The sequence below is a fragment of the Macaca nemestrina genome, chromosome 6 (assembly GCF_043159975.1).
Source record: "Macaca nemestrina isolate mMacNem1 chromosome 6, mMacNem.hap1, whole genome shotgun sequence".
In the NCBI taxonomy this organism is placed as follows: domain Eukaryota; kingdom Metazoa; phylum Chordata; class Mammalia; order Primates; family Cercopithecidae; genus Macaca; species Macaca nemestrina.
The window spans coordinates 33,743,390-33,765,029 of NC_092130.1; the positions used below are offsets into that span (position 1 = coordinate 33,743,390).

The window sequence follows — 21,640 nt, forward strand, 5'->3', positions numbered from 1 at the left end:
CTCATTGTTCAATTCCCACCTATGAGTGAGAACATGCGGTGTTTGGTTTTCTGTTCTTGTGATAGTTTGCTGAGGATGATGGTTTCCAGCTGCATCCATGTCCCTACAAAGACATGAACTCATCCTTTTTTATGGCTGCATAGTATTCCATGGTGTATATGTACCACATGTTCTTAATCCAGTCTGTCACTGATGGACATTTGGGTTGATTCCAAGTCTTTGCTATTGTGAATAGTGCCGCAGTAAACATGCGTGTGCATGTGTCTTCATAGCAGCATGACTCATAATCCTTTGGGTATATCCCCAGTAATGGGATGGCTGAGTCAAATGGTATTTCTAGTTCTAGATCCTTGAGGAATCGCCACACTGTTTTCCACAATTGAACTAGTTTACAGTCCCACCAACAGTGTAAAAGTGTTCCTATTTCTCCACATCCTCTCCAGCACCTGTTGTTTCCTGATTTTTTAATGATTGCCATTCTAACTGGTGTGAGATGGTATCTCATTGTGGTTTTGATTTGCATTTCTCTGATGGTGAGTGATGATGAGCATTTTTTCATGTGTCTATTGGCCGTATGAATGTCTTCTTTTGAGAAGTGTCTGTTCATATCCTTTGCCCACTTTTTGATGGGGTTGTTTGTTTTTTTCTTGTAAATTTGATTGAGTTTTTTATAGGTTCTGGATATTAGCCCTTTGTCAGATGAGTAGATTGCAAAAATTTTCTCCCATTCTGTAGGTTGCCTTTTCACTCTGCTGGTAGTTTCTTTTGCTGTGCAGAAGCTCTTTAGTTTAATTAGATCCCATTTGTCAATTTTGGCTTTTGTTGCCGTTGCTTTTGGTGTTTTAGACATAAAGTCTTTGCCCATGCCTATGTCCTGAATGGTATTACCTAGGTTTTCTTCTAGGGTTTTTGTGGTTTTAGGTCTAATATTTAAGTCTCTAATCCATCTTGAATTAATTTTTGTATAAAGAGTAAGGAAAGGATCCAGTTTCAGCTTTCTACTTATGGCTAGCCAATTTTCCCAGCACCATTTATTAAATAGGGAATCCTTTCCCCATTTCTTGTTTTTCTCAGGTTTGTCAAAGATCAGATGGCTGTAGATGTGTGGTATTATTTCTGAGGGCTCTGTTCTGTTCCATTAATGTTAAAATTAAATTACATTCCTAGGCACCACAAGTGGGAAAATGGCAATTAAACAAATATGGACTAAGATTTTAAAAGTTGCAATATTTTTACAAATTGGAGAACTAGAACATACGTTTTGTTGTTTGCAGGCAAAGTAAAAGAAAGAGGAGGCCATGAAGTAATGGTAATCAACGGCTACTTACTTATTCAACACATGTTTATTGTTGCTTCACATGTCCCAGGCACTGTTCCAGGCACTAGGAAAATAGTGACGCCTGCCCTTGCAGCACTTTATTCAAGGAGAAGGAATCTAACAACACACACATAAATAAGATTGAGATTTAGTGAAAATATTTCAGGGGAAGAAGCAACAGCAAATGCAGCAGCTCTGAATCTGGACTATGCTTGGCAGGTCACAGGGCAGAAGGATCACCAGCTGGGCCGTGTAGAGTACTGTAAGGAGGAACAGCATGAGAGGAGGCAGGAAGAGCTACATGTAGGCAGTCCCCTTGCACAACACATAGCCCCCATTCACATTGTATTCCATGCAAAGGAATTGAGGGGGTAGACCTGTAGGCAATGGTAAGGAGTTTGGATATTACTGTATTAAGAGAAAATCCAGGATTGGTTTAAAGAAGATGATTTATTATACTTTTAATATATCACTCTATGGCTATTTAAGAATGAGGCATCAGGAGGAAGAGTAGTTACTGGAAGAAGAGTCAGAAAGCTATCAAAATGTTCCAGGCAAGAGATGACCATGGCTTAGACTAAGATGGTGACAGTGGAAATGGTGAGATTGAACTGATTGGGCCATGCTTTGAGTGTAAAGTTAATAGAACTGTTAAAAAAAAAAAAAAAAAAAAAAAAAGATGTAGAAGGTGAAGTAAAGGACAGCACCAAGGACAGCTCCCAGCTTTTTGGTCTGAGCACACATCTAGATTAAGGCGCCACAGAGTGAGTTAACAATAACAGTCTGCAGGGGAAATTTACAAATTCTGTGGACTCTCAGATTCATGTTTTTAAAAAGGCATAAAATGGTAAAAATTGATATCTTTTGCTGTTTAGCCCTTTGCTATTTATAGAGCCCCTTCTCATTGATTTATCTTCATTGATCCTCCTGAAAACCCAGTAAGTTTGCAGTATCTCTTCCTTTTTGCAGCTGAGGAAATCAGGGTTTAGAAAACATTAAGTCTGAAACACTGACAATGATTGTTTTTTTTTCTTATATCAGATAATGCATACAATGACCCTCACGACTTGCATGGCCCTGTAAGATGGAGAAGGGGGGATCTCTTGTGTGTGTAATTGACTCATGTTTAAGTATATCGGTTAATTTGAGCCCCCCATGCAGTTCTCATAATCCTATTTTGACAGCTCGGTAGGTAGCATCAATAACTGAATTGTGAGATCTGCTGTCCACTCAAGCAGCTTCCAGCCCCATCAGTGCAAGTCTCTTTATCTGCTGAATTACTCAAAGCACCTGCTGGCCTTCCATCGTTATCAAGCACAGACCAGAGACAGCAGAGGGCAGGGGAATGCTAGCCCCATGAAGCTCATAATGATACTTGCCTTTATGTTCTATTTTTAACCTGAACATAAGGATTTAAATAGGATTGATCTCATGTATGGGCATCCTTAAGCCCAGGGTCAAATAGCATATTCTGACATTTTTGTGCCATTTGAAAATGTCTGTAATGCAGTGAAATTGTCATTGAAGAGTTACATATGAGAAAAATAGAATCATCAAGCTTAGGAAAAAGACTGTGAAATCAAACAAAGCAATGAATTGGTCAATAAATGTTAACAAAGTATTGTGCTAAGCACAATAGATAGACAGACTTACGCAATTACTGCCTTTGTACACTTACCGTGGTGGGACAAGAGAATATAAAATTATGAAATGTTTCTAATATAAAGTTCATTTTCAATTGAATGTGAAATTTAGATTCCCATCATCAGAAAGAGAAAATGCTGACTAAAAAGTGTTTATGCTGAATATTGTTTTAGACTGTTGAAATAGTGATTTCAAATGTTCTTGTCCTCAGCATATCCTATGTGTACCCAAAAGTTCTGACGCGTAGCATTTTTCAGTTTCTGTTTATTGAGAATCTTTTGTGTTCGTGTCATTGTGGAGCCACAAAACTACAAATGTGTGTTAATCCAATGTACTGTTGCTTGCCCCTAGGGAGGTTATTAAGTACTGGAAGATTCCAAAGGCCATCCCTGACATTTCATGGATACTAAATTGTAGTTACTGAATGTATGAGTGAATGAGATGAAATCTAACATCAGATAAAAGGTGATACGTATCTCAGAATACACTAAGGCTATGAATTATAAGCTAAAACTCAGAATTGTCTCAATGTTAAACTTTTCTCCTGGAAGTTTTCCTGAAATTTGTGTGATCTATATAACAGACCCCAGTACAAAATGGTATATTGAGTTACATATAAACTAGTTTACAGATAATGTCACAATATTTTGTGGTGCTCTGCCCCTTGACTTTTGTGTCTTGATCACAACTTGGGAACCTTGCTCTATAGAAGTTCAAAGGAGAAAGTGATTGTTTCCAACTGAACTTTTCAGAAAGAATATCAAGGGGTGGTGGAAGGTGGAGAGGGAGCAATGAAGCAGAGCCTGGAATATGGGAACGATTTTGCCTTTTATAGAATTTCAAATCCTACTGAACAACTTCCAGCCACTAGGTGGCTTTCAGATGCTCTGTTGAAGTTCATAAATGCCTTTTTAAAAACATGAATCTGAGAGTCCACAGAATTTGTAAATTTCCCCTGCAAACTGTTACAAAGGCCAGTTATAGGTATTCGTGAGATTCCTGTGACTTGGAAACTTGGCTTTAATGAAGATAGAAAGAGGTCGTATATCATAGTGGTCAATAGTGCTGGTTCTGGGATCAGACAAGCCCAGGTGTGTGTAACTTGGACTTAACTCCTTGGATTTACCCACTGTACACCTAAGTGTCTACCTCTATAAAATGGGGACAATAATGGAACATGCATTACTGGATTGTTGTGCAGATTCAGTGAAATGTCTGGTCCACAGTAAACACTCAATATTTTTTAGTATTTTATTATCAAAACAATTCAGAAACTTGGGGTTATAGATGAGAAAATTGGGCCCAGAAAAAGCATGTTGTTTACACAAAGTCAAAGATCTAGGCAAAGGTAGAGGGAGATTGAACCCAGGTCTAAAGTTGAATGTTGTTAATAGATAATACCTACAAACACTTCCGATCTTTGCCTCCACAGGCCTGTTGGAGAGGTAACCAGGGAAGCCACGTACTAGGCAGAGCACAGAGGAACACAAATATTTTTCTGCTAGAGTCTGTCCAGGCCTTGGGGTCCGTGTTTCTGCAGAACCTGCTGGGGGAGTGCTAGAGTACACTGGGAGGAAGTACCTGAGCAGCAGTGGAGATGGAAAGGCCTCTTACTCTCTAACCAAGTGCAAAATGAGAACTAAGTACAACCTGTATCTCCTTTCCCATAACCAAGTCATTAAGCAAAAGGGCTTGCTAACAGATAAAGCCTTTATTGTCTACAGTGATTATAAAATGTATCTTCTCTCTGCATCAGAGGACAGTGGCCTCAAGTTCTAGAGTGACTGCTGAAGAGAAGGATAGCCCACGTGTTGATGGTATGTCTGGAGCCAGTGGGAGGGCCTAGCAGGTAGTAGGTGCTCAATAAATTCACTGACTGTTCTCCACGTTGCCCCTGTTACATTGTGTTAAGTCGGTAAAGAGATGGCTCCACTCTGGTTAATTCTCTGTGGTTGGTGAGATCACATAGCTAATGAAGCCCAAACCCGCGGTTTAATCCTTGCCAGTCCAATTTCTATTTGCTGGAACTATGCCCTCAGAGGTGTGGGGCCGCCAGTGTCTGTTCTTAGCACCAGGTTGAAGGGGCCACCCTTTCTAGTCAGGGGACTGGAGGAAAAATGATGCTATATGAGATGCCGTAGAGCCAGACTTGGGTTTACATCCTAGCTCTGCCTCTTCTTAGCCTGTGACCAAGGGCAAATGACTCTCTGAGCATCATTTCTTTGTCTCCATAAAGAGTTTAGTGCAGCGCCTGGCAGATGGAAGACTGTCACTATTCGATGTTTGCAAACTCCAAGAACCTTTAAGAAACAGGTCAGTGGATTAGGAGCAGTGTTTTCCTGTAGAAAACCAGTCCTGGGAACACAGAGGCATAGTGCCGGATCCATGAGAAGACAGTGAAGCAGTGACCAGCCCACACCAGGGTCCCTCCAGGCAGTGCTTGGCCCATGCCAAGATGGACTGTCATACTCAGCCATGAACTACTCACCTTGCTCTGCAGGGAGATCACTCAGCGGGAAGCTGCTCCTCTCTCCCTTTCTGTGCCTGTGCCTCTCATTGCAGTGATTATGTAGACAGCCTGGGAAACGGGGACAGCTTGGGAGTTCAGCACTGGCCTCTGCGGTGCCATGGCAACCAGCTTCCCAGCAATCACCCCTAATAATGGCCACTCGAGGTCTCTTCCACCTGGGCAGAGGCTCCCCAGGGAGTTCAGGCTTCTCTTGGAGTAGCTGCACAAAGCTACCTGTTGGGAACAAATTATGAGAGGGAAGGAGGGAGGGGAGAGCATGCTATCTCTTGGGGAGAGACATGAGAAAGGAGGCAGACAAGAAGTCTCTAGCCTGTGATGTGTGGAGTGGGCCCAGGGGCCTGGGGATGCTGCCATTGGGTTCCCAGAGCCCACTGACTGTAGGAATGTGTAATTCCACAATAGGAGGTAGAGGCCCACGGATACCTTTGCCACTCACCAACCTTGCAGAGATTGAAAGACCAAATGTGAGTGCTCATAAAGCCAGCCGTCGCTGTTACCAGATTTCTTCATTAGGCTCCTGTCGAGATGCTCACTGCCAACTCATCATCTTGTCTGGACTGCAGCCGCCTCCCTTTCGGCTGCCTGCTGGAGAGAATGTGCTCAGAGGCCTCCTTCAATCAATATCTTTCCAGAATGACAGTTCTCAAAAAGGCACCAGTCCCGCTTGGCTAATAAATGATTATTCCTCACAAAAGAAGGACAAACAGACCTACAATTAATGAACTTGTCTGTAGATATTAGCCCAAATTCAGTCTTTAGATTGACAGGCGAACCCTAAGCCAAACACAGGTTTTTGCTCCCCCCTTCTTTAGATCAGATTCCAGCTGAGGCTCCTTCGTAAGAAAGTTCTAACCCCACAGATAATGAGCCTTCCAATGCTGTGCTCACTCAGGGACCATATGGTCCTTTGGGTCCCCGTCTCTCCAAGCTTCTGTTTCCTCAGCCATAAAATAGAGATAATTCTTACCCTAGATGGTGCCTGGCAGGTAACAGGTGCTCTTGTTATCACTGGTGTTGCCTTTCTGCGGGGCCAATTCCCTGAACTAAAATTTCTTAACTCATTGTGTCATTGTGAATCCTGAACAAATAATATTTAAAAATATTAGGAAGATTAGAGGGTAGCCAAATTAACCAGTAAAGAGGAAAAGATGCAATGGGCTGAGGTTGTCCAGGAAGGCTTTCTAGAAAAGACAGTGAGTCCTGAAGGTTGAATAGGAGCCAGAGAAACAGGGGAGCAGGGAGAGGGTAGGGAAGGAGCATGGATCCAGGCCCAGCACATGCCAGTGCACCACAGACATCACCATCATCATTGCAGGGAGTCAATCAGGTCACAGGCTGCGGCCTGCATAGCTTACAGAGGACGTAGGTTTGATCACACACTCAAATTTCTTTAGTTAGTTGCTAACATAAAAAAAATCAGAGTTCCTCAAAAAAAAAATTTAGACTTTATAAATGAGACAATCTGGATATGCTGGCGCCCCATTTCTGCATGGCCACGTTCAGCCGGAGCAGAGTGGAAACTGCCCCTTTGTTGTTTTGTTTGTTTGGTTTTTTTTTTTTAATTTGTTTTTGTTTTGTATTTGAGACAGAGTCTTGCTCTGCTGCCCAGGCTGGAATGCAATGGTGTGATCTCAGCTCACTGCAACCTCCGCCTCCCAGGTTCAAGCGATTCTCCTGCCTCAGCCTCTGGAGTAGCTGGGATTACAGGCGTCTACCACCGCACCCAGCTAATGTTTGTAAATTTTTTTTTTAGTAGAGATGGGGTTTTGCCATGTTGGCCAGGGTGATTTTGAATTCCTGACCTCAGGTGGAAACTGCCCCTTTTATGGGGTGTGGACACTCTAGTTTGCCACAGTCCCTGCTGTTCCCTATTGCTACCCATGAATGTGTCACCTATTTCACTACCTGCCTGGCCCCTGGAAGTAGGAGTTCTTCACCTCTGGTGCAAATGATGACTAGACGGGTCAGACCTCAGTGGAGCATTTGAGAAGAATGAAGTAGAGAGTAATATTGGAATGTTGACCTAGGGCTTGATATGGAGCCCCTGAACCAGGACAAGGGAGTAGAACTGTTGGCTGTCAGTCATACAGAGTCACTGTAGATGTCTCAACGCAAAGTGGCACTGCTTTGGAAAGATTCAAATATTTAGCACATGGTAGGATTGCAGGTTGTTTCATGTTCTGCTGCTAAGCCCTGATGTCTCTGAGGAGTTTGGCTTGCTCTGCCTTTGCAGCTGCTGGGCTCTGGTTTTTCTGAACTGTGTCAGCTTATGGGTACAGCAGTGGCAGAAGCAGGAATGTTGGGAGGAAAGGGTTGCTGAGCTGGGGTTCACCAGCTCCCTTGGAAATGGTGAAACTCTCATGGCTTGTGCCCAGAAGCAGCCCACTCTGGCCTGCCTTCCCTGTCCAACTCTATACGGGCAGGTGCTGAAAGGGAGCTGGCCCTGGGGCCAGGGAAATAACAGCGGCTTTGCAGAGTTGAAGGGGGAACTCATGGACTTTGAGCCCTCCCTTTGTTGACTGACGGAGGATAGTTTTCTAACACTGCTGTAACAAATTATCACATACTTAATGAACTTAGTGGCTTAAAATAACACGAATTGACTATCTTCCTTACAGTTCTGGAGGTCAAAAGTCAGAAATGGTTCTCACTGGGCTGAAGTCAAGGTGTCAGCAGGGCTGTGCTCCTTTTTAGAGGCCCTAGGGGAGAATGGCTTCTTGCCTTTTCCAGCTTCAAGAGGCTGCCTGCCTCCCTTGGCTCATGGCCCCTTTCCATCTTCAAAGCCAGCAGTGACCAGTCTTGTCTTTCTCAATGGGGTTATTCAGCCTTTGACCCTGTTGCCTTCCTATTTCACTTATAAGGACCCTGGTCATTACACTGAGCCCACCCAGATAATCTAACGTAGTATCTCTGTCTTAAGGTTAGCTGATTAGCAACATTAATTCCCTCTTGTCATGTAACATAACATAGCCACAGGTTCTAGGGATTAGGGTGTAGACTTATTTGGGGATGGGGGTAGTGGCATTATTCTGCCTACTACAGGGGAATTGATTGAGCAACTTTTCTTCCTTCAAGAGATGGCTGGGCACGGTGGTTCACTCCTGTAATCCCAGCACTTTGGGAGGCCAAGGTAGGTGGATCACCTGAGGTCGGGAGTTGGAGACAGCCTGGCCAACATGTTGAAACTCCATCTCTACTAAAACTACAAAAATTAGCTGAGTGTGGGGGCTCACGTCTGTAATCCCAGCTACTTGGGAGGCTGAGGCACCAGAATTGCTTAAACCCAGGAGGCGGAGGTTGCAGTGAGCCGAGATCATACCACCGCACTCCAGCGTGGGCGAGAGAGTGAGACTCCACTTCAAAACAAAAAAAAAAAAAAAAAGAGAGAAAGATGAGAGGAAGCCCCAGCCGTGGTAGATAAGAAGGCCCACTCTTTGTTGAGGAAGCACAGGCACAGTATCTCTCTTGCTCACTCTTGTAACCCTAGCACCTATCATAGTGCTTTACACACACTGGGTACTCAATACCTGTTGTTTGAATGGTATGTGACACTGGAACTTGTTGATATCTTTTTATGGGTACAGAGGTGTATATATTTATGAGGTATATGAGATATTTTGATTCACACATGCAATAAGTAATAATCGCATTGGGGTAAACGGTATATTCATCACCTCAAGCATGTATTCTTTATGTTACAAACAATCTGGTTATAATCCTTTATTTTTAAATGTGCAATTAAATTAATATTGACTATAATCACCCTGTTGTGCTATCACATACTAGTTCTTATTCATCCTTTCTATTTTTTTGTACCCATTAACCATTAACCCACTTCCCCCCTGCCCCCCAACCTCTGGTAACCATCCTTCTACTCTCTATCTCCATGAACTCAATCGTTTTGATTTTTAGCTCTCATAAATGAGAATATGTGAGGTTTGTCTTTCTGTCCCTGGCTCATTTCACTTAACATAAAGACCTGCAGTTCCATCCATGTTGTTGCAAATGACAGGATCTCATTCTTTTTTATGGCTGGATAGTACTTCATTGTATATAAGTACCACATTTTCTTTATCCATTCATCTGTTGATGGACACTTAGGTTGCTTCCAAATCTTGGCTATTGTGCACAGTGCTGCAACAAACATGGGAGTGCAAATACTTCTCCAATATACTGATTTTCTTCGTTTGGGGTATATACCTAAGGAGTGGGATTGCTGGATCATATAGTAGCTCAATTTTTAGTGTTTTGAGGAATCTCCAAACTGTTATTCATAGTGGTTGTTCGAATTTTCATTCCCACCAACAATGTACAAGTGTTCCCTTTTCTCCACATCCTCATCAGCATTATTGCCTTTTAGATGAAAGCCGTTTTAACTAGGGTCAGATGACATCAAATTGTAGTTTTGATTTGCAGTTCTCTAATGATCAATGATGTTGAGCACCTTTTTGTATGCCTATCTGCCATGTGTATGTCTTCTTTTGATAAATATCTACTCAGATCACTTGTTCATTTTTTTTAATGGATTAGATTTTTTTTCCTATAGAATTGTTTGAGCTCCTTCTATATTCTGGTGATTAATCCCTTGTCAGATGGGTAGTTTGCAAATATTTTTCCTTATCCTATGGGTTCTCTTTTCATTTTGTTGATTGTTTCCTTTGCTGTGCAGCAATGTTTTAACTTGATCCCATGTGCTCATTTTTGCTTTGGTTGCTTGTGCTTGTGGGGTATTACTCAAGAAATATTTGCCCAGTGCAATGTCCTGGAGACTTTCCCCAATGTTTTCTTGTAGTAGTTTCATGCTTTAAGGTCTTAGATTTAAGTCGTCAATCCATTTGGTTTTGACTTTTGTATATGTTGAGTGATAGGGATCTAGTTTCATTCTTTTGCATATGGATATCCAGTTTTCCTAGCACCAATTGTTGAAGAGATTGTCTTTTCCCCCAATGTATGTTCTTAGCACCTTTGTTGAAAATGAGTTCACTGTTGATGTTTAGATTTGTTTCTGGGTTCTCAATTGTGTTCCATTGGTGTATGTGTCTATTTTTATGCCAGTACCATGCTGTTTTGGTTACTATAACTCTGTAGTATAATTTGAAGTCAGTTAATGTGATTCCTCCAGTTTTGTTTTTTGCTTAAGATAGCCTTGGCTATTCTGGGTCTTTTGTGGTTTCATATAAATTTTAGGATTGTTTTTTCTATTTCTGTGAAGAAAGTCACTGGAATTTTGATAGGGATTCTATTAAATCTGTAGACTGCTTTGGGTGGCATGGACATTTTAACAGTATTGATTCTTCCAATTCATGAACATGGAATATCGTTTCATTTTTTTGTGTCCCCTTCCATTTCTTTCATCAATGTTTTTTAATTTTCATCGTAGAGACATTTTACTTCTTTGGGTAATTCCTGGGTTTTTAATTTGTAGCTGTTGTAAATGTGTTTAATTTCTTGAGATTCTTTGCTGTTTGGCATATAGAAATTCTACTCATTTTTGTATCTTGATTTTGTATCCTGCAGTTTTATTGAATTTGTTTTCAGTTCTAATGGTTTTTTGGTGGCATATTTTAAGTTTTTTCAAATACAAGATCATATCATTGGCAAACAAGGATAATTTTACTACTTCTTTTCCAATTTGGATGCCTTTTTTTCTTTCTTTCTTTTGTCTGATTGCTCTATCTAGGACTTTCAGTACTACGTTGAGCAACAGTGGTGACAGTGGGCATTCTTGTTGTATTCCAAATCTTAAAGGAAAGGCTTTCAGTTTTTCCCCATTCAGCGTGATACTAGCTGTGGCTCTGTCATATATGACTTTTATTATTTTAAGTTATATTTCTTCTATATCCAGTTTTTTGAGGGTTTTTCTCCTTCATTCCATTGATATGACGTATCACATTGATTGATTTTTATATGCTGAACTGTCTTGCATCCCTGGGATAAATTCCACTTGGTCATGATGAATGATCTTTTTAATGTATTGATGAATTTGGTTTGCTAGTATTTTGTTGAGGGTTTTTGTATCAATATTCATCAGGGATATTGGCTTATAGTTCTCTTGGTGTGTCTTTGTCCGGTTTTGGTTTCAGGGTAACACTGGCCTCATAGAAGGAGTTTGGAAGTATTCCCTCCTCTATTTTTTGTAAACAGTTGGAGTAGAATTGACATTAGTTCTTCTTTAAATGTTTGATATGGGCTTGTTGACTTCTGACAGTGTACCAGGCACTGTGCTACATGTCTTGTTTGTTTTTGTTTTTGAGATGGATTCTCACTCTGTGGCCCAGGCTGCAGTGCAGTGGCACGATCTTGGCTCACTGCAACCTACGCCTCCTGGGTTCAAGCGATTCTTCTCCCAAGTAGCTGGGACTGCAGGCACGTGCCACCACACCCAGCTAATTTTTGTATTTTTAGTAGAGACGGGGTTTCACCATATTGGCCAGGTTGGTCTCGAGCTCCTGACTTCGTGATCCACCTGCCTCGGCGTCCCAAAGTGCTGGGATTACAGGTGTGAGCCACCACAGCTGGCCTGTGCTACATGTCTTATTTGCTTTTATCTCTTAATTTTCATAACCATGCAAATAAGATATTGATGTCTACATTTTACAGATATGCTATATCTTAACAAGATAAGGAAAACTGACAAAGACAATCCAACCTGGAGATGACGAAGCCCAGGTTCTAGCCCCAATATGTCTGACTCCTAAGTCCATTCTCATGTATCAGCCTGAGAGACGTAACTTAGGAAAGCAACTTGCAGTTTAAGAAGTAATCTCATCTTCCAGCCTTTCTACGTGATTTCATGGTGCTATCAGTCCTAGGGGCCCATTGTCCCACAAAAATGCATTGATCACCCCAGGCATTTATTCATGCTGATTCCCCTGTCTAGATAGGATGCCCCCTCCTACCCCTCAAACACCATTATCAGGGCTCAGCAAACTATGGCATACAGCCAAGTCTGGCTCAAAACTTTTCTTTTTTACAACTCTAGCAAAGAATAATATTTTTACATTTTCAAATAGTTGAAGAAATCAAAAAAGAATAGTATTTTATGGCACATAAAAATTATACAAAATTGAAATTTCAGTGTCCATATGCAAAGCCTTCGTGCGGGATATATGCTTATCTGTTTACATATTGTCTATGCTGCTTTCACACTACAAAGGCAGAGTTAAACAGTTGCAATGGAGACCAAATGGCCCTCAAAGCCTAAAATATGTACTAACCTCTTATCTATCCAGTGCTTATTGATCATTTAAGGCTCAGCTTCTTATTAAGTCTTTTCTTGTCACACCAGCCCATTTGTTCCTCACTTATCCCCACTGTGAATTTTTGGTCAGTTTTTCTTGTCTGGGAAAAAAAAAAAGGTTTTGATTCATTATTTCTTAACTTTGAATGATTAGTTTGTTAAAAGACATGTTGTAAAAGAAGTATAGTAGATGCAGAATTATTTTGAAAAGTTATGTAAAACTTAGGGGCCAATTTAATTTCTTCTAGATTAACTTCTCATGCTTCATCACACTGTGCATTGTATGCCTTGTCTTGTTAAAGTGTCACTGTCAAACAATTGTTTGTTGAATTAATGGAGGACTATATGAAAAGCAAACTGCAAGGGTTAAGCAACTTGGTTTCATTATTTCCCAATTCAGAATCCTTCATCTGAGTCTTAATACGATCTAAATTTGCAGTCTCCAATCCGTGTCTGGAGACTATGTCATTAGGCCCCTGGTAGCACAGTAGCCACTAATTAAATCTTAAACCTCTTCTCTCGCTGTCCTCAGCTGGATAAAGGCCAGCATTGTCAGTCCGAGCGAGTTCTTACCCTCTGTGGGAAAATTGTTGGCCGTTTCTCTCATTGGGCAAAATTATTGGATGTGTCTTCTGTATAGTAAAAATTACTGGCTGCATCTCAATCGGTGAGGCTTTTCTCTCCAGGGGCAAAACTGTTGCCTGCATATCTCTGAAGGAAAATTGCCATCTGCCTCACTCTGTAGGAAAATTGCCAGTTGTGTCCCCATTATGGAGAAATTGTCAACCATGTCTCCAAACGGAAAAACGTGCCAGCTGCGCTTCCCTGTAGAAGAAATGTCAGCAGAAGTGAGCAATTTAAAGCCCCGCGCATGATTCCGAGGCAGTTCCTTTTTCATCATGAGTGGACCCTCATGTCCCCCTGGCTTGTTTCCTGGACTCTCACTCTCATCTGCCCGCGTCATCACAGCCAGGGTGGGGGTGACATTGAAATGAGACACTTGGACCAAGGAGGGTGTCTTTCAAGGGATAGTTCAGAAACAAACTAGTACATGTCTGTGTCACAGCCCAGACAGAAGACTTAGAAATCAGTATCACAACTGGTTCTTAAGATCTGCCTCAAACAGAAAAACACTTTAGGTTTTTGGACTCATTGCACACCAAGCTTGCCTTAAGCAATGCCTACTTCTGCATTATGGCTGCCGTCCCTGTTGTTTTGGGTACAGACACTTTGCTAAGTACTTCACAAGCAAGATCTCATCCATCCTTACAACCGCCCTAGAATATAGGTACTACTATTATCTCCATTAAATGAAGCTTGGAAGGAGTCCAGCTGCTTGTTCAAAGCTCCATAATTTATAAGCAGCAAAGCTGGGGTTTCAACCCAGGCCACTGAGTTTGGAACCACGTGTACTGTTAGTCACCACACCATCTAAGACAGAGCCAGCATGTCTTAGATGTCCTGGCCTTCAGGATCAGTTGTTAGTGGCCTTGGACCCCTCCTAACCCCTCTACATGGGCATGAGTTCCTGTGCAATTAATCAAGGTCCAGTGTAAGGTCAAGAGAAAGGAGCCGTGCCCAGGAACAGCCTGCACCTATGGTTACCTAATCTCTCTCTTCTCCTATCCCCAGAGTCCACAACCAGCTCTCTGCATGCCTCCTTTCTGCCCTTGCTCCAGTTGTAATGAATGCTGTTTCACTTTAGCTTTCTCTAAAGTTGGCAGTTTTCTTCTTAACTCCTTCTCTTATTTTTGAATTCATGAATTATTGAATTCAAGATTTTCCCTAGATTCTGGAACCTTATTTATTTATCCAGTCATCTGAGCCCTTTCAGGGCTCACACAAGATACTTATAGCTCCATGGAGATGTATTCATATCTGTACACGTTATAACAGAAAACACATCTGCACAAGGCACATAAGATAGCCTATGGAATTTTAAAGGCAGTATTCAGTTGCTTTTGACTATAGCAATATAACCCAAAGTGTATTCTGAGGAAGCCTGTACTAAACACTGAGCTGCAAATGATTTGCCAAATAAAAATAAAATGGAGTGGGGAGAAAGGTATGATCAAATAATACTCTGAAGTAGGATTAAAGCAGTGATTCTCAACCAGGTATAGTCACGCCCCCGGGGGACATTTGGCAATATCTAGAGACATTTTTGGTTGCCACATGTGGGCAGATGGAGTCAGCAGGGCATATCTAGTGAGTAGAGGCCAGACAAGTTGCTGAACATTCTATAATGCCCCAACAACAGGGTAATTGCATTGTCAATTCCCAAAATTGTCAAGGTTTCCCAAGCTTATTTAACCTTGGAATCTGGAATGCCTGACATATCACAGCTTGAACATTTTGCTGAAGTCACTTTGGAAAGGCTACCTAGAGTAGTGGGGATTAGGAAAGGGAAATTGAAAAGCCAGTGAAATTTCATAGATTTTGGAATCTAAGAGCTGGGAGGGACCTAGTAGGCAACCCTAACTCCTTCCTATTACGGAGAAGGAAACGCCCAGAGAGCTGACAGTGCTGAAAGCCACGCAGATGAGAGAGTAGGACAGAGGTTAAGAACATAAGCTGGAAGTATACTGAGTTCAAATTCTGGCTCTGTTCCTACTAGCTGTGAGTTGTGCCTGAGTTGACTGATTAGGCTAATTTGTGGAAAAGAGAAAGTACTAATACCTATGAATAGTGAATGAGTTAATACATGTAGAGCACACAGCACAAAAGCTCAATAGATAATAGGTATTATCAAAAGCCAGCCTGGACTTGTGCCCAGCCTGGATTCCAGCCCAGCATCCCTGAGTCTGATGTTCTTTCCAGTGTACCTGGATGGGCACAGGAAGAGGTGAGGAGCAGCAGAGGCACAAAAGTGGGAATATACAAGGTATATCTAGAATGTGAGGAATCCTAGTTTGACTTGTTTGAACAGGGAAACAATATTGACAAAGCAAGGCAAGGCCCAGTTGTGGAGGTGGTGTGACAGATGGGCAGAGTCAAGAGCCCATCTCTGCCACTGCCTAGCCGCATGATCCTGGGTGACTTACTGAACCTTTCCTCCTGGTCTGTCTCCTTATCTACAAATGAGAAGAGGATAGTACCTTCCTTAGAAGTGTGAGCATTAAATGCAATAATGTATACAAAGCTTGAGGACCAAGAAGTGGTAGCAAATGTCATTATTGTTGTTACTGTTACTATTGGGGTCTCCAAGACATACGCTTCTGTTGGTGAACCTGACATACCCCCAGTGGCTAGGACTGGGCTATCAGGATTCTCACCAAGACTGTTTCCTCACAAAGGGAGCAAAGCTCTTCTTGTCTCCCCCTTAGTTCTCTTCCCTCTCCTCTCAATGTCTCTATTTTCTGATAGCTAATTGGAAACCTTGCAGGTCAGCAGATTCTCTAGTGCCATGCCAAGCCAAGGGTCTCCGGGAGAAATGCTAGTGTTGATTTGTCTCGAGTTCTATCACTCAGGCACCAGATACTGTTGTACTACATGGTCAACAAATGTCTGATATTGGAGGGAGCACGAGAAGTAAATTTTATGGAATGCACACTGGTGTTCCATTTACCTTCCACTAGTCAGTTCCATAGCACCATGATTTCCCTCTGATAACACAGTAAAATCTCACTTATTCACAACTGTAACCACATTTGTGTGATTGCTAAACATGTATCCCCTCCTCTATCCTGTGAGCTCACTGAGAGTAGTGCTGGATCTGTCTTGTTCATTATTGTGTCTTTAGCATTTGGTACAGGGCCTGGCACATATCCATCCCACACATAAAAAGTATTTTATTTGTGGACTCTAGCTAATATACTGTATTGTGCATGTATGTGTGCCTGTGCATACAAGACACTTAACTTATAAATGAATGCTCAGCAAGGTCTCGTACATGGCATCTTGATTAAGAACAAAGATTTTGAAGTCAGACAGATCTGAGTTCAAAATGCAGCTCTACCTCTGTGTGTCCCTGGACTAGTTACAAAACCTCTCTGTGCCTTAGTTATCCACATATATAAAATGAGGAATCATAATTCCTACTTTATAGGCTGTTTTAACAACTAAATGAAGTAAAACATGTAAAGCACAGGGTCTGCAGTATTATAAGCTTCCCATCAACAGTAATTATTAATACTATTAAATGCTATTACCCATGGAATGAAAATAATTCCTGGAGTTGCTATTAAAACTTGAATATACATAGATGTGTCATGAACTGCAAAGTGCTATGCCAGTATATTATCTGTACCTTGCCCTCTGTGTGCTACCTAAAGCCAGCACTCCACAAATAAATAGTGGTGGGTTGATTGAAGAATTGTCATCTTTCATTTCACATCCATCTTGTGAAGGTGTCATTTTGAGGCTTTACAGCGTTGCTACACTGGCCTCCCAACATGCCAAGTATTTGGGAAACAGATTCCTGTGTATAACATTAAAAGGCACCATAAATATATACAATTTTGTTGTCGATTTAAACATTTTAAAATAGATTTGAGTTTAAAGAAGAGAAAATGTAAACATTCTTTATGTCTTTTAAATAGTCCACAGGTTCTGTACTCCTCGGTCCCAAACTCTCAAGAGTCTTCATGAATAAGATATGACTGGCCAGCACAGAAGCAGTGCATGCTGAAAATGAAAATAGTGATGGCATGTATTGAGGACGTACTATGTACCAAGCTTATATGCCAAGCAATGTGGCTCCTCATTTTGCAGCTGGGAAAACTAAAGCTGGAGTACTAAATAAAATGATCACAGCTAGTAACTGACAGAGGCAGGAATTGATGATTCCAGAGCACAATTTGCTAAGCTCATCCACTTTACTGCCTCTGGGTCAGGTGTTTTACTTGGAATTTCCAAGCCCCCAGTACTGAGATGGCTGTTAGTTGAAACTAATGTGAAAATTTTCTTCCCATCTAGTTCTCAACTACGAAGATACCAATCAGAATCCTGGGGCCTTCACTAATACTCAGCTGAAGCCCAAAAGATGAGGGCACAGACTAAGACATTGGGTCAGAGGCTGTAATGAGCCATGTTTTTCTGTTTCAATGATTCTTTTCTTAATTTGCAATTTCAATTCGATTGATCAGGGTTTTTGTTGCTATTCTCTTCAATCGTCCTGTGAAAATTAACATTTTGGCTTAGTTCACAGTTTAATTCAGCAAGGTTTGAAATGTAACTTATTATATACTTGGGCTCTTTATACAGAATTCATTACTGACTATGTCAGTGCATTGACCAGGCAGGAAAGAAGTAGTCTTGGAGGATGAGTTAACTCAGCAACCTACAGGCCAGTGTTTGTTTCAGCCTGAAATTGTGATATAAACCCTTGTTGGGTTTAACCATACACAATTGCCATCTTTGTAGGTCAAAAATAATTGAATGTCAGCAACTGCATATGTTTCAACTTAATACTATACATGCTAAGCACCCAGAAGGCAAAGAATCTGTTAATTTATCTGGCTTTGGCTCCAGTGAAGCAACAAATATTCATTGAACATTTGTGAGCAAGACTCTGAGTATGAAGATGAGACCAAAATCCTGTTCTCAAGAAGCTTATGTCCTAGTTGAAGAGATAAAACAAACTCATGAATTGTTAAAATAATAATGTGAAAAATGATAGTTTCATTGTAAGAGAGTACCTGAGCAAATACTAAATAAATGGGCAGACCAAGTATGATAGGGCTTCAGAGAAAAGAAAAGATCATTTGGGGTGAAATAATATGTAGCAGATGAGGTATATGAATCAAAGAGTATCTGGATCCATGAAGAAGGAATCAGGCAATGAATAGAAGTGGGAAACATGGAGATATACTCTATACATCCAACTTAAAATCGAGGTAGAAAGAAGAATTAGAGACAGTTTATGATGGGCTATGATAACATACTGAGAAGCCATGCCTTCTTCCTGTAAGTGGAAATTAGCTGAAGCTATTGAGAGAGATAATAAGAGGCTGGATATCAGAGCAAATAGACAATTCACACAGAAGACATTGTGGGTTCAATGTACACTATTTGGCTAATGGTTACACTAGAAGCCAAGACTTCACCACTATGCAATATATCCATGTAATGAAACCACATTTGTACCCATTAAATTTATACAAATTTGGAAATATTGTTAATTTTGAAAAGACATCATAGCTACAGTTTACATACAAGGAGACCTAAGGCACAGAGAAGTATCTTGCCTAAGGTCACACAACAAGTAAATGACAGGCTGACCTTAGACCCAAGGCAGTCCAGCAAGAAAGCACCACCTTTTTTCTTTCTTTCTTTTGTGAAGACAGGATCTCGATCTGTTACCCAGGCTAGAGTGCAGTGGCCCAATAGTAGCTCACTGCAGCTTCCTTGGTTCAAGCAATCCTTCTTGCCTCATCCACCCAAGTAGCTGGGACCACAGGCATGCCCCACCATGCCTGGCTCACTGTTTATAGCAATGGGGTCTTCCTATATTTTCCAGGCTGGTCTTGAAATCTTGGGTTTAAGTGATCTTCCTGCCTAGGCCTCCCAAAGTGCTGAATACAGGCATGAGCTACCACACCTGGCCAAAGTCCCACCGTTAAACACCATGAGCCAACCAGAGAGATGAAAATATAAGGCCAGACAAAAACTTGTATATGAATAATCATAGCACTGTTATTCCTAGCAGCTAAAAAGTGGAAACAACTCAAATGCTCATCAACTGATAAATGGATAAACAAAATGTGGTATATTCATACAATGGAATACTATTCGGCCATAGGAAGAACGAAGAACTGATACATGCTACGACATGGATGAACCTTAAAAATTTTATGCCAAGTAAAATGAGCCAGTCAGTCCCAAATGACCATATATTCTATGAATCCATTTGTGTGAAATTTCCAGAATGAGAATCAGAAAGCAGATTGGTGTTTACCTAGGACTGTAGGAGCAGGCAATGGAAAGTAACTGCTAATGCATATGGAGTTTTTGTGGGGAGGTAAAGAACATAGTCTAAATTTAGATTATAGCGATGATTTTGTGATTATACTGAAAACCACTGAACTCTACACTTTACAGTTTGTGGTATGTGGATTTTATCTCACTAAAAGCTGTAAAAAAAATTTTTTTAAGTATCTAAGATGACTCCAGGTTTTATGCAGTGACACCCAGATACCAAGGGAAACAGAAAAAGAGTTAGATGCATAGATCTGTCAGTGCCAGATCTATGAACGGGACAGGTCCCATGCCAGTCCTTCCATGAGAATTAAAATCCAGAAACTAATGACAGCTTTTTCCGCTACCAGAGAGATGACAGTTCTCTATTAGCAACTTACATTCTGCAGACACCAGCCCTACTTAAGGAAGACTCTCAGTTACACTGTTAGCTTCCTAGCCAGTCCAAACATGTTAGAGTCAGTTGATAAGGATTGCTAAATTTGTCTTGTTTTGCTTTTGTTCTGCAGTTTTTGAAGAGCCGGAAGATCCAAGCAACAGATCATTTTTCTCTGAAATTATCTCTTCAATTTCGGATGTGAAGTTCAGCCACAGTGGGAGGTATATCATGACCAGGGACTATTTGACCGTTAAAGTCTGGGATCTCAACATGGAAAACCGCCCCATCGAGACTTACCAGGTATAGAACCCCAGGCACCCATAGGCATATGGAACATTGCCTTCATGAGCTTTTAAGCCAACCCCTGCTTCCAAAGGTTTACAATGCAGAAAAATGGAAGGCAGTGCATGGTGATACATTCAGTAAAATGGTACAGGCTATAATTAAGATAAAGGTGCATGTGGAGAGGCTAGAATTCAATGTAATTGATATGGGCTGAGCACTTCATGTGGAATGGATACTATAGAGGTAAACAAATGGTCCTGCTCTCATGCAGCTTACCATCTGACGGAAAAGGCAGATGATGAGCAAGGAATTGAGTGTGCATCTCTGCAAGAGATGGTCCAGCCAGGTGAGAAAGATTTTCCCAAAGAAGTGACCCTTAAACTGAGTCTTAACTGCCATGAACTAGTCAGGAAATGCATACTCTTAAAATAATGTGTTCACATGGACGCAGGGAGGGGAACATCATACACCGGGGCCTGTCAGGGGGTGGGGAGCTAGGGGAGGGATAGCATTAGGAGAAATACCTAATGTAGATGACGGGTTGATGGGTGCAGCAAACCACCATGGCACACGTATAACAAACCTGCATGTTCTGCACATGTATCTCAGAACTTAAAAGTATAATAATTAAAAACATAGTATGTTCAAAGGCCTGGTGTCAAGAGAAATGAGGTGTGTTCAGGGTGCTTATACCTTGAATATGAATCACAAAGGCAGAAAGATGAGCCTGGAGATAGAGGTAAGGGGCCAATCACTAGGCCCTGGCAATGTACAGTAGGCTGTTTTGCCTGTGGACTGGGTACAATGGAGGACCATTAAAGTTTTACACCAGGAAATGACATTGTGAGTTTTAGTTTTTACAGTGTGTTTCACTTTGCAGTTTGCCAAACAGACAATTTAGATAAGAGGAGATGATGGCAATTTGGTCTGGTAATGGTAGAGTGCAGATGGAAGGATGAGTAAGATGAAGAGTCAGTGAGGTTTGCTTACTGATCAAATGTACAGGGAGAGGAATCAAAAAGACTGGAAGTTTTGAACTTAAGTGTTAGGTAGATGGTGTAAATGCAAGGAAACAAAGGGAAAGGCATTTTTTAGGGTGGTGTTGTTGAAAGAGGAAGACCAGACTTTGAAGTAGAGAGGACTTAAAGAAGCAAAATCCAGGCAAGAGTATAATGAAAGCAAAGATCAAGTGGGGTGGGGATAAACTAACCCTATTTTAAGCTATTTGGGGTTAGATAAAAAGAAGTGGGGGGATTCTATACAGAAGGATTTGACTTACATTTTTTCCTTGAGATATCATGTACATATCATAATAATCGGCCTTTC

At 41.2% G+C, this 21,640-nt stretch overlaps 1 protein-coding gene and 1 long non-coding RNA gene across 2 annotated transcripts in view; one reads left to right on the forward strand and one right to left on the reverse strand.

The window, feature by feature from the left end:
• LOC105466919 (protein phosphatase 2 regulatory subunit Bbeta) overlaps nt 1-21,640 on the forward strand; it is a 111,950-nt gene that overhangs the window by 81,295 nt on the left and 9,015 nt on the right. Inside the window, 1 exon segment of the mRNA XM_071098254.1 lies at nt 20,160-20,329. Coding sequence (XP_070954355.1) covers nt 20,160-20,329 — 170 coding nt within the window.
• LOC139363746 (uncharacterized) overlaps nt 9,521-21,640 on the reverse strand; it is a 54,981-nt gene continuing 42,861 nt past the window's right edge. Inside the window, exons 2-4 of the long non-coding RNA XR_011624601.1 lie at nt 13,306-13,557; nt 12,710-12,833; nt 9,521-9,626 (exon numbers count right to left, since the gene is read on the reverse strand). This is a non-coding gene — a long non-coding RNA (uncharacterized lncRNA). The remainder of the gene's footprint in view (nt 9,627-12,709; nt 12,834-13,305; nt 13,558-21,640) is intronic.